Below are 13,185 nucleotides of genomic sequence, written 5' to 3' on the forward strand. Positions count from 1 at the left end.
TTTTTAACTTTTGGTGATTTAGAAAAATAAAAAAGATTTTCCTTTTTTCTAAAACTTTGATTTTTTCTGGTGATGGTGATTTCTATTTTTTTTTTTTTTTTTAGAAAAAAACAGACATTTAAGAAGAAAAAAAAAGTCACCAAAATTTTTCAAAGAAAAGGGAAATCAGCAAAAATCTGACAGTTTGGCTCAGAAGTTTCCTTTAAAATCACTGTGATGCTGAAGTCGGCTGCAGAGCGTCAGACTGACCGAATCTGACTCTTCTCTACTTCCTGTCTGCTCGAGTCCCGACATGAACTCGCACGAGTCCCTCAGACAGGAATCCTCTCAGCTTCTGGGGGTTAAAAAGTGCGGTCTGCTCCTTTAAAGTCTGTTTTAGTCTCTCGAGTCGCGGCCGGACGTGAAACAATAGACTCGAGTCACCGCCAGGTCTCTATTCACAGCCTCGCTGTGACATCATCAGTGATGTCAGCCACGACCAAATACGGACGTTCAAATCACGAGTCAGCGTCCATCAGTGTGACAGAAACAGCTGAGTCATGTTTATTATTAACAAATGAGTGAATTGAAGGATGGAAATCAATCCCATAATAATCTGACGGAGGAGGCTCTGCAGGTTTGAGGTTTCGGTTTATTTCTGTGATGAAACTCAATCGATTAATTTTACTCTTTTTTTTTCAAAAATCATTAAAACACGAAAAAGCAAATTCAATATTTAAAAAGTGATAAAATGTTTGAATTATAACAACAGTCTGAGAAACACCAGAATTAAACCACATGTTGAATTAATTCACTAATTAACTGTGATTAAGAAAGAATGAATCAGAAATAACTTTTCATTTGAAGCAGCTGATACTTCGTTTAACGTGATTTTTTTTTACATTATAATAAAACCATTTATCATGTTGGGACATTCTTCTAAATACATTTTCAAACAAATTACATTTTTCTTTTTTACTCGACTCGGTTGACTCGTCGCTGCGTTTCCAGCAGGAATCGAGTCAGCACTGGCTGAGCCTCCTTTGTGCGTTTTCTTTTTTTAATTAAATTTTCATTTTTGAGAAAAAGATCAAAAATTTTTTAAAATGACCAAAGGTTAATAAAGAATACAATAAAAACATAAAACATCCAAAAAATATGAAAAAAAATTTTTAATCACTTCAAAAATAATTTAAGAAAACAAATTGCCAAAAAGTAAATAAAAAAACACTAAAAATATTAAAAGGAAAACAAATGTCAAAAATTCTTAAAAGATAAAAGAACATTTTACTTTTAAAGAAAATACACCTTTAAAACCCACGAAACTGCAGGCTTGAACGGCACGTTTTCTTAAAAATAAATCACCAAAAATAATTTTTAAAAAAGGAAGAAAAAAATGAGCAAAAAGGACAAACAAAAACTTTGTAAAGAAAGAAAAAAAATCCTGGCCAAAATGTTTAAAGAAAGAGAATCCAGGAGAATATCATTTTTAAAATATCATTTTTATCATTTTTAAAAAAGCCAAAAATTCTAAAATATGTTTTTTTTTCTAAAAGAAAACATCTTTAAAAACATTTGGTATTTTTTTCCTGCAGAGGTCCAGACGCATTTTATCGATCAGCGTTTTATTCTGAAAATGTTTGACTTTGACTCCCCCGGTTTAAAGTTCTCCGGGTCCAGACCCCCCAGGTCCAGACCTCCGGGTCCAGACCCCAGGTCCAGACCTCCGGGTCCAGACCCCAGGTCCAGACCTCTGGGTCCAGACCCTCCAGGTTCGGACCTCCTGAGCTGCTCCAGTCGGATGTTTCCTGTGAGAGCTGCATCTTCCCGCCAAAACCTTTAATCTGAAAATCACGGCTGACTCAGGGAGGTAAATCCTCCAAATCTGAGATAATTACAGTCCCTGCTCGACGTCATCATCCCGACCTGACGCCAAAACGCCCCCGCGCCGTCCCGCAGAGCCGACCTGTGATCCGCGTTTAATCCTAACGTTCAGAAAACATCAGGTGAACATTCAGCGTTTGATCTGAACAAACCTCACGGGAACCAAACGTGGGAACTAATCCGGCTCCGACACCAGCTCAGGGCCCGGACCGTCCTCACGTGCGTCCTCACGTGCGTCCTCACGTGCGTCCTCACGTGCGTCCTCACGTGCGTCCTCACGTCTCTGCTCCTTCAGATACAACAAGATCAAATAAGATCAACTGACATATCTCAGTCTGAGGATCCACCCGCCAAAAAACATGAAGTATGTCGAAATTAACCGCTTTACTGCGTTTTTTGTTTAACTTTTAAAACGAGATTCATTCGTATGACTTTAAAAGCAGTTAAGAAGAGGACACTTTTGTGCGTTAGGAGGACGAAAGGATCAATTTTTATTTAAAAAACCCATAATCACATGATCAAAAACTAATTTAGGAATGAAAGAACTAATGAATTTTGTCTTTAAGATTTTTTTTTTAAATTTCTCTTTAAAATTTGAGTATTTTCAAACATTTGCAATTTTTTTCATTACGTATTTTGCTGACCGCTTTCATTATTATTTTTTTTTTTTCTGATTTATTTATTTTGATCGTACCAAGCACTTTTCAAAGTAAAACATGTTGCAAGGACTCTGGATCACGTTTAAGTTAAACCTTTGAAAGCTGAGCAAAGCGGTTTGACTCCTTTTAGAAACACGTGACCCAAAAATGGCCAGAAATTACTTAAGAATGACAAAAAACTGAAAATAATCATTAAAAATGTCAAATGTAAAGTTCACTGACCACGCAGCAACTTTTGACCAGCTGGGAGGAGGACGCGTTGAGGAGGACGCGTTGAGGAGGACGCGTTTAGGAGGACGCGTTGAGGAGGACGCGTTGAGGAGGACGCGTTGAGGAGGACGCGTTTAGGAGGACACGTTTAGGAGGACGCGTTGAGGAGGACGCGTTGAGGAGGACGCGTTGACCGCTTCCCTCGTGTTGGACGTCAGAATCTCCCTCCAGCAACTCTGTGAAAAATACATGAAGACATTTGTCAGTGAGGTGCAGACGGATCGTGAGATTCAGGTTTTCAACGTTATCAGGGACTGTTTGTTATTTATGGGGAGATTTCTCTTAAATGTTTTTTTTTCTCTATAATGTTTTTTTTTTCTTAAATGTTTTTTTTTTCTCTTAAATGTTTTTTTTCTCTTAAATGTTTTTTTTTCTTAAATGTTTTTTTTTCTCTTAAATGTTTTGTGACTTTTATTTTCTTTTTTTTCATTTCTTTTGAATTTTTTTGCCAATATTGTTTTTTTATGTTTTTTCTTTTAAAAAATTTTGTGATTTTTTTTTCCTTTTTCTTTTTTCTTTTTTTTTTTATCGTTTTAAAAACATAAACGGCCCGAAGGCAGAAACCATAAAAGCAGAAATACGTGTTTGATTTTTAATATCCGACGGCCCTTAAACGTGTTTATGAACTTTTCTCCGCGTCAATCAACGAAAAATCAAAAAAACAAACGACAAACAAACATCCGCTGTATCGACACTCGTTTACATGTTTCTGAAATACAGGGGCCTGATGACATCATCACCAGAGACCAGTAATCACCAAATCAGAGTCGTCGTCAGGACGCTCGGGTCGTCGTCAGGACGCTCGGGTCGTCGTCAGGACGCTCGGGTCGTCGTCGAGTGTCAGACGGAGACACGAAGCTGTCAGAAAATATGATTAAATATAATAAAAGCATAAATGAAACCAACACGGCTGAAAGGTGCAAACGGATCTTCTTCTTACCGTTTACATTATGAAGTTCACCTAAAACACAAAAACAACGTGACGCCGCCGCACGCGCTCAGATCGGCGTCAGAGCCACCGACCAATCAGGCTTCAGCGTTTCTGTGCATGTGCTGAAATGCATCGTGGGAAACAATAATCACATAAACGTGGAAGATTAAAGACGACTTTACGATCCTGCAGGTTCAGACCTGAAAACACACACACACACACACACACACACACACACACACTCTCCTGTGGGTGTGTGTGTGTGTGTGAACGTCCTGTTAAAACCACCAACAACCATCTGGAGGCCGGCGGAGCGTTTCCTGTCAACACAATACAACAGAGAGAAGAAGAAGAGGAAAAAAACACAAAGAAACAAAAGAGTTCAACGACAGAAGAGAAGACAGAGAAGAGGACAGAGAAGAGAGGACAGAGAAGAGGACAGAGAAGACAGAGAAGAGAGGACAGAGAAGAGGACAGAGAAGAGAGGACAGAAGAGAGGACAGAAGAGAGGACAGAGAAGAGAGGACAGAAGAGAGGACAGAGAAGAGAGGACAGAAGAGAGGACAGAAGAGAGGACAGAGAAGAGAGGACAGAAGAGAGGACAGAGAAGAGAGGACAGAAGAGAGGACAGAGAAGAGAGGACACAGAAGAGAGGACAGAAGAGAGGACAGAAGAGAGGACAGAGAAGAGAGGACAGAAGAGAGGACAGAGAAGAGAGGACAGAAGAGAGGACAGAAGAGAGGACAGAGAAGAGAGGACAGAAGAGAGGACAGAGAAGAGAGGACAGAAGAGAGGACAGAGAAGAGAGGACACAGAAGAGAGGACAGAAGAGAGGACAGAGAAGAGAGGACACAGAAGAGAGGACACAGAAGAGAGGACAGAAGAGAGGACAGGAAAGAGGACAGAAAGACAGCTGAACACAAACTCCCATCAATCTCATTATTTTCTTTGCTCTCATTATTATTATTTAAATACACAAATACACAATCTGGACTACATTTAGGACACATGCATGGACACACAGTCCTCGCCGCAGCAGCCACAGCTTCGAGTCCTGTCTGAATAAAAACTCGTATTTCAGAGCTCAGACTAAAGTCAGAGTCGACGGTGCGATTCGTGACCTTCACAGCATCCGTTCAGCAGCAAAGCCCCCCGGCCCCCGGCCCCCGGGACCCGGGACCCGGGTCCCGGGTCCCGGGTCCTGGCGGCGTGACGGCGTCAGCGAGGACGAGCAGTTTCACGGGTTTTTCTTTGGCTCGCGCTGCAGCAGCGAGTTTCATGAAAATCCTCAGGTTTGATCTCTCAAACTAAATTTAGACTTTAGAGGTCAAACTGTCCTGTAATCTTTCCCATCATGCATCTCCCAGCTGATGGACGCCCTCCTCGGGGGGCTGCTGCCTTGCTCCAGGGCACGCTGGGAAAGTCCTGCTGTTCTCATGGTTTCTATATTTAACCGTGACAGCGTTTCATTCATGTTCCTGAACGCAGCTGAACGCAGCTCAGGACGCCGTGAGAGTCTGCAGAGGTCACAGAGTGTGTGAGTGTGTGTGTGTGTGTGTGAGTGTGTGTGTGTGAGTGTGTGTGTGTGTGTGTGTGTGTGTGTGTGTGTGTGTGTGTGTGTGTGTGTGTGTGTGTGTGTGTGTGTGTGTGTGTGTGTGTGTGTGTGTGTGTGTGTGTACGTGTGTCGGGGTTCCCACACACTTTCACGGGAAAAAAATTCAAAAACCTTTCCACAATTCATCAAGGACCTGCAGGTTTGGAGGGCGTGTTCCATTTAAATATCTAAATATATATAAACAGACATTTGGTGATTTTGAAAGAAAAGTTTTGTCCTTTTTTTGTTTAAATTTTTTGATGATTGTTAAAGAAAACATGTCCTCTAATCCCAGCACACGGGTTTTTTGTCAATTTTTGTGACATCTCTTGCCAAGTTTCTTATTGCCTTTTTTGCCATGTTTTCAAAAAAAAAGAAAAGAAATCAAACAAATGTTCAGGTTTTCAAGGGTTACACAAATTGTTAGTGACAATTGTCAAAAACCAGATCAATCCACAGAGGCCAAAGGGCCAATTTCTTTTTTTTTGTGAGCACAGAAATCTTAAGCCTCGGCTTCACATCACAGATGATTTCCTGGAAACTGTTAGCTGGAATTAAACATTTTTTAAAAACTGAAATTACTTTACGGGCTTAAAAGAAAAAAGACAAACTTACTCTGATGCTCAAACACGTCCAGAAATGTTTCAACCCTTCCTGCAGTCAGAGTTTCGTCTGAACCGCTGTTGTCCACAACACACTAAAGACGCGAGTCCTGCTGAATCTTGAAGTTCATATTGTCCCCACACACTGAGCTGCAGAGGTGTTTCTCTCCTGTGTGGGTTCTCCTGTGTGTCACAGTGTGCTCATCGTGTGAAACATTTCGTACAAAATAAGCAGCTGAAAAATTGTCCTCCTGAATTAAACTTCATCTGACGAACTAAGTGTTCTTTCTATGGGAAATCTCCACAAACTGATCTACTGAACGGTTTCTCCCTGACTCTATCATTTTTCAGAGAGTTTAAACCTGACTGAGGTTCTCTGGTCTCCCTCCAATCATCACTGTCCTCAGTCTCAGGTGCAGAAGAGTCTCCAGTCTTGTCCTCAGTCTCTGGCTGTAAATGTGTATCTGGATGTGAGTTCCTGTCTGGTTCTGGTCCTCCACAGTCCTCTCCATCAGCTTCTGTTTCCATCTGTTCAGTTTGAGTCTGATGAAGCTGTGAGGACTGATGGCCGACACACTGATGTTTTCTTTGAAGTTTATTTGAAGTGAGTCTTTGTTCACAAATACTGCAGCTAAAGCTGTTATCTCCTGTGTGTTTTCTCATGTGTTTGTATAAACTACCACTGTGTGTAAAATATTTCTAACAAACTGAGTAGCTGAAAGGTTTCTCTCCCGTATGAGTTCTCATGTACGTCTTCAGTTCCCACTCAGTGCAACTCAAAGCAGCAAAATTGCTTCTTACCAGCACTACATCTTGAATCACTGACAGCGACTTCATCATTTTTCAGAGAGTTTAAGCCTGACTGAGGTTTTCTGTTTTTTCAGTTGAGCTGCTGGCTGGAGTCTCTGCCTCTCTGTTTTCTCTGTGTGGATTTTCATGTGCAACTTTAAATGTTCATTTTGTGTGAAAGATTTCTTACAAACTGTGCAGCAAAATGGTTTCTCTCCTGTATGAATTCTCATGTGTTTCTTTAATTTCCGAATATCTGAAAATGATTTCCCACACTCAGAGCAGCTAAATGGTTTCTCTCCTGTATGCGTTCGCATGTGTTGTTGCAGATGAGAATTGCGAACAAATCTTTTTCCACACTCAGAACAGCTAAAGGGTCTCTCTCCTGTGTGGATTCTCATGTGTGCATTCACACTTCCTCTCTGTGTGAAAGACTTATCACAGAGTGAACAGCTGAAAGGTCCCTCTCCTGTATGACTTCTCATGTGCACCTTCAGTTTTCCATTGTCCCCAAAAGCTTTGTCACAAATAAAACAACTGAAAGGTTTCTCTCCTGTATGAGTTCTCATGTGACTCTCTAGCTTTGACTTAAAGCCAAATCTTTTCCCACACTCAGAACAACTAAATGGTTTCTCTCCTGTGTGGACCGACATGTGTATCTGTAAATCTTCACTCTGTCTAAAAGATTTCTTACATATTAAGCAGCAGAAATGTTTCTCTCCTGTATGAGTTTTCATGTGTCTCCTCAGATTTCTCTTGAAGCCAAATCTTCCCCCACACTCAGAGCAGCTGAATGGTTTCTCATGACTTCTCATGTGAGTCTTTAGATTCCAGCTGCAATTAAAAGCTTTATTACAAACTGTGCAAGTAAATGGTTTTTCTCCTGTATGAGTTCTAACATGTACCTTCAATATTCTACTTTCACGGAAAGCTTTGCCACAAACTGAACACTTGAAAGGTCTCTCTCCTGTATGAGTTCTCATGTGTATCTTCAATCTTGCATTTATGCTGAAAGCTTTGCCACACACTGAGCACGTAAATGTTTTCTCTGTTGTATGAGTTCTCCTGTGTACCTTCAGATTTCTATTATTGCTGAAACTTTTGCCACAAACTGAACAAATTACAGGTTTCTCTCCTGTATGAGTTCTCATGTGTCTCTTCAGACTTCTCTTGAAGACATATCTTTTCCCACACTCAGAGCAGCTGAATGGTTTCTCCTTGACTTGATCATTTTTCAGAGAGTTTAAACCTGACTGAGGTTCTCTGGTCTCCCTCCAATCATCACTGTCCTCAGTCTCAGGTTCAGAAGAGTCTCCAGTCTTGTCCTCAGTCTCTGGTTGTAAATGTGTATCTGGATGTGAGTTCCTGTCTGGTTCTGGTCCTCCACAGTCCTCTCCATCAGCTTCTGTTTCCATCTGTTCAGTTAGTCTTTGATGAAGCTGTGAGGACTGAGGTTTCTCTTCATCATCTTCACTCTTCACAGGGACAGGAGTGAATGGGAACTTGGTGATATCAGCCTCCTCCAGACCTTGAAGCTGCTCTCCCTCCTGACTGCTCCACAGCTCCTCCTGCTCCTCTTTAATGTGTGGGGGCTCTGGGTCCTCCTGCTCCTTTTTAATGTTTGGGGGCTCTGGGTCCTCCTGGTCGTCTTTAATGTTTGGGTCCTCCTGGTCCACTCTGGAGGGAGGAACCTCTTCTTTAACCACCAACAGCTGCTGGACATCTGCAGGAGACACACACATTGACACTAGAGAAAAATGTTTTCGATAGTTTAAATCACAGCACCAAAACTCCTTGTTGAACTCCTAGAGATCACTGAACATTAAACAAACAGACGCCAAACAGAATGTTGTTTCAACTTGTCTTTGCTGATTGGACCCAAATTTCACGTGTGATCAGGCTGAGGCCTTGAACACATGTGAATTACTGATGATACTCACTAGCCACCTATTGGAACCAGGAAGTATACCTTGTAACATACTTATTCTTATTCTTTATTCTTTCTTCTGTCCCTGTGACTACGATAAACGTTTGACTGTTTGTCTCCTCTGTGACTACGATAAACGTTTGACTGTTTGTCTCCTCTGTGACTACGATGAACGTTTGACTGTTTGTCTCCTCTGTGACTACGATAAACGTTTGACTGTTTGTCTCCTGTGTGACTGCGCTGAACGTTTGACTGTTTGTCTCCTCTGTGACTACAATAAACGTTTGACTGTTTGTCTCCTCTGTGACTGCGCTGAACGTTTGACTGTTTGTCTCCTGTGTGACTACGCTGAACGTTTGACTGTTTGTCTCCTCTGTGACTACAATAAACGTTTGACTGTTTGTCTCCTCTGTGACTACGATAAACGTTTGACTGTTTGTCTCCTCTGTGACTACGATAAACGTTTGACTGTTTGTCTCCTCTGTGACTGCGCTGAACGTTTGACTGTTTGTCTCCTCTGTGACTGCGCTGAACGTTTGACTGTTTGTCTCCTCTGTGACTACAATAAACGTTTGACTGTTTGTCTCCTCTGTGACTACAATAAACGTTTGACTGTTTGTCTCCTCTGTGACTACGATAAACGTTTGACTGTTTGTCTCCTCTGTGACTACGATAAACGTTTGACTGTTTGTCTCCTCTGTGACTGCGCTGAACGTTTGACTGTTTGTCTCCTCTGTGACTGCGCTGAACGTTTGACTGTTTGTCTCCTCTGTGACTACAATAAACGTTTGACTGTTTGTCTCCTCTGTGACTGCGCTGAACGTTTGACTGTTTGTCTCCTCTGTGACTACGATAAACGTTTGACTGTTTGTCTCCTCTGTGACTGCGCTGAACGTTTGACTGTGTGTCTCCTCTGTGACTGCGCTGAACGTTTGACTGTGTGTCTCCTCTGTGACTGCGCTGAACGTTTGACTGTTTGTCTCCTCTGTGACTACGATAAACATTTGACTGTTTGTCTCCTCTGTGACTGCGCTGAACGTTTGACTGTTTGTCTCCTCTGTGACTACGATAAACGTTTGACTGTTTGTCTCCTCTGTGACTGCGCTGAACGTTTGACTGTGTGTCTCCTCTGTGACTGCGCTGAACGTTTGACTGTGTGTCTCCTCTGTGACTGAACGTCTGAGCTGAACTCTGATATCCAAATGCTCAGACAGCTGACACACAGTCTGTATTCAGGCACGTTTCTTAATAACAAAAACTATTTCTGTACATTTTCAGAATTACTCTCTAACCACCTGCTGCATGTGGGATGTTCAGTAAAACACAGGACACAGAGGTGCAGGCTGTGCACCACAGTTATTGTGTGCACACAGTTTTTGCTTTTTAATTACAACAATAATGATCCTCAGTTCACAGCAACACAGTGCAGTACATCACCTGACTGTTTTTTCTGACTGTTTTATCTCTTTTTTTCTTTGTTTCATTCATGCTGCAAAACGTCACCATGCTCAGCAGCCCAAAAGAGACTCAACACATGAGCTGTGCGTGTCGGAGGAAAGCGCAGTATCGAGAACAGTTTAAATAGGGAACAGTCCCTCAGGTAAACAGCCCCGCTGTGATAAATAGAGAACAGTCCCTCAGGTAAACAGACCTGCTCTGTGTAACCGGAGCTGAGGGTTGAAAACAGCGTCCAGTAGTTTCCGTTGTCGCTCGTTCTCCTCTTTTGATCGAGAAAGTTCCTCCTCGTACTCTGCTATCGTTCTTTCAAACAGCCCAAATATCTCTTCACCTGTGAAAAACAAAAAACAGTCCCTCAGTTCAACAGCCCCGCTGTGATCAATAGAGAACAGTCCCTCAGGTAAACAGCCCCGCTGTGATAAATAGAGAACAGTCCCTCAGGTAAACAGACCTGCTCTGTGTAACCGGAGCTGAGGGTTGAAAACAGCGTCCAGTAGTTTCCGTTGTCGCTCGTTCTCCTCTTTTGATCGAGAAAGTTCCTCCTCGTACTCTGCTATCGTTCTTTCAAACAGCCCAAATATCTCTTCAGCAGCCGCAGTTAGTCGCTGCTTCACCAACGCTCTCAGCATTTGGACTTTACACATTTTCACACTTTATCAACACAACAAAGACTCTCTGCTAACAGACGGCTCTGCCCGACGCCATCTTCGTCAAACTGCGCTCAGTTTCACACAGGAGACAATACTGCTTCCGGGGCACAGCAGCTGCTCGCCTTCACAATAAAAGCCCACAAGGGTTACTGACTGCAGGGAAATAAAAGAATTATAATACACAATTCTAAGAATGACATTTATTAAACTTGAAGATTCATGGTCAAAATATTCTTAACACAGCTTCCAAATAAGGGAACTATTTGTGAGAAGGGAGGAGTTTGTGCAAAAAAAGGGGGGTATTTTTTTGTCTTTGGCAAGGCATACAATTTTAAATTACCATATTTTGTATAACTTCTTCCTCCTGTTTTAAAGATAACATGCCTTTCAAGAGTTTACAAAAATTGATTGTTTTTCTATACTTTCAAAATATTTGACTTTTGTTTTTGTTTTGTGGAAGACAAGCAAATTCTAAAGAAAACATGCCATCCAAATTATCTGAAGAAATGTATTCTTTAAAAGTTGCCAACATTTTCATCAATATCACTTTGATCTGCGTCTAATTTAAAATTTTGAAAAAAATAAAGCTTTTGCACAAACTAACCAGCACCACCACAAGTGAAAGAATAAAATAAAAGTCCAGAAGTGTTTAAATCTTAATCTGAAAAACTTCCACAGTTAGATAAATTCCTAAAATAGACTTTTAAAAAAAAAAAAAAATCACATTCATTGAGCGTGATGGTTAATTTTTGAGCTTGGAAACAAGGTCCAAATCAATGGTAAAATATCCTTCGTGTTGTAGCACACTACGGTGTGATCCCTTTTCAAGGAGCAGAGAAAAAATAACAGATCAGGAATGAATGAAACAGCTTTCAGTTCTTGTGTCGCCTTTATTAAGTCCTTTCAGTCTGAGAAACACTTGCTGCTTTTTACTGATTCAACCAACTCAGTCTGAAGAGAGACGCGCGTTTCTAAGACTTTATAATACTCTTCATAAATGGTTATAATCATGCGGGAAAACATATTACAAGATTTATAAGTATTGTGACGTTAAGAGACTAACTTTAGTAAAGTCCCTCCAAGAAAACTCTTTTCTTGTAACTTTAAAAGATGTCAGACCCCTCCAGACCTGGCGCCTTACTGCCAGGGAGCTTTTTGACTACCTCAGCAACCTCTGCCAGGTATATTGACGAGGGTTCCCAACAGTCCTCAGAATATGCCTCTTCCGGAGGATGTGATGGCTGGGTTCAGTCCAGGTCAGCAGTCCTCCTCCTGCCCTGATGAACACAGCCTGTGACAAGACCTGCTTTCCCTTACTGGATATGTCATAAAGTTTCCAAGAACTTCACTAAGAATGACTAGAAGTCCTTCTCCACAGACTCCCTGAACTCCTCCCATACCTGGATTTTTGCTTTGGAAACTGCCTCAGCTGCAGCTGCCCTGGTCAATTGCTACCTGCCTACTGCTTTAGGATACTTCTCGGCCAACCAAGCTCGAAAGGCGTCCTTCTTCAGCCTGATGGCCTTCTTCACTGCTCCTACCCACCAGCAGATCCTCGGGTTGCTGTCTCAACAGGCACCAATGGCCTTTTGACCACAACTTCTGGCAGCTGCCTCCACAATGAAGGCCTTGAACATGGACCACATGGAATCTGTGTCCCTACCTCCCCCCGGATGCATGAAAAAACATCAAAGGTGTTAGTTGAAGACCTGGTGTAGAGGGTCTTCAGTCAGACATTCCCAGTTCACCCTCACTACACGTTTGGATTTACTGAGTCTGTCCCCCAACCCCCCTGCCACCTGATCCAACTCACCACCAGGTGGTGTTCAGATGAAGACATATGGCAGCTGATCTGATGATACAGCCATAACGTAGAGCTTATCTTTGGCCTGGTGTTCTAGTACCAAGTACACTGACGAACCTCCCTGTGCTTGAACATGGTGTTCGGCAGGCCATTCCTCTCAATCATGTCCCTTCAGGTTTCACCATCGTTATGTACATGAGCATTGAATTCCTCTAGTAGAATTACTGAGGCCCCAGTTGGTACCCCTTTCAGGACGCAGATTTATGAATCTGGTAATGGTGGAGGAATGACCCAACTTACGCTTCCTGTGATTGGTTACTACTTGTTGCCTTTGGTGGTTGGATTGGTTAGGTTTAGGCAAGGGGAATGGGATTTCTTAGGGTTAGGATAAGCCGATAAGAGGCAGAGCAAGGTGGGACATCCCTTCACGATCCTACGATTTGCAAATTTGCTTCAAGAGCACCCCCAGAAAGTCCAGGAGGGCCAGGTACTTCAAACAGCTGTTTGGTACAGAAACACAAACAACAGTCAGGGACCTTTCAGCGACTTGTAGTCGCAATTAACCAATTATCTCGTTCCCCAGTGAGAACTCCAATACAATGGCACTCAGCTGGGAGTTCATGAGTAAGGTTGACTTT

The 13,185-nt window shown here is 42.1% G+C and overlaps 1 protein-coding gene and 1 long non-coding RNA gene across 5 annotated transcripts; both read right to left on the reverse strand.

The window, feature by feature from the left end:
• Positions 1–611: 611 nt before the first annotated feature.
• LOC148186750 (uncharacterized) lies at positions 612–6,211 on the reverse strand. 4 transcript variants are annotated; one of them, XR_015779524.1, is made up of 3 exons: positions 5,933–6,211; positions 2,745–3,845; positions 612–2,152 (listed from the first exon to the last, which is right to left on the reverse strand). It is a non-coding gene; the product is annotated as an uncharacterized LOC148186750 (long non-coding RNA). The 4 variants fall into 4 exon arrangements; XR_015779523.1 differs by having other exon boundaries at positions 2,745–3,650; positions 3,733–6,211; XR_015779522.1 differs by having other exon boundaries at positions 2,745–2,968; positions 3,550–6,211.
• A 371-nt stretch (positions 6,212–6,582) lies between these two features.
• Positions 6,583–10,850, reverse strand: LOC121938852 (uncharacterized). The gene is made up of 3 exons (XM_088090653.1): positions 10,545–10,850; positions 10,287–10,424; positions 6,583–8,431 (listed from the first exon to the last, which is right to left on the reverse strand). Exons 1-3 carry the CDS (start codon positions 10,735–10,737, stop codon positions 6,756–6,758), a joined length of 2,007 nt encoding a protein of 668 aa, XP_087946779.1. The 5' UTR covers positions 10,738–10,850; the 3' UTR covers positions 6,583–6,755.
• Between the last annotated feature and the right edge of the window lie 2,335 nt (positions 10,851–13,185).

This window comes from Plectropomus leopardus, chromosome 17, assembly GCF_026936395.1.
Source record: "Plectropomus leopardus strain MGB_pleo_1.0 chromosome 17, ASM2693639v1, whole genome shotgun sequence".
NCBI classification, from domain to species: Eukaryota; Metazoa; Chordata; class Actinopteri; order Perciformes; family Serranidae; genus Plectropomus; species Plectropomus leopardus.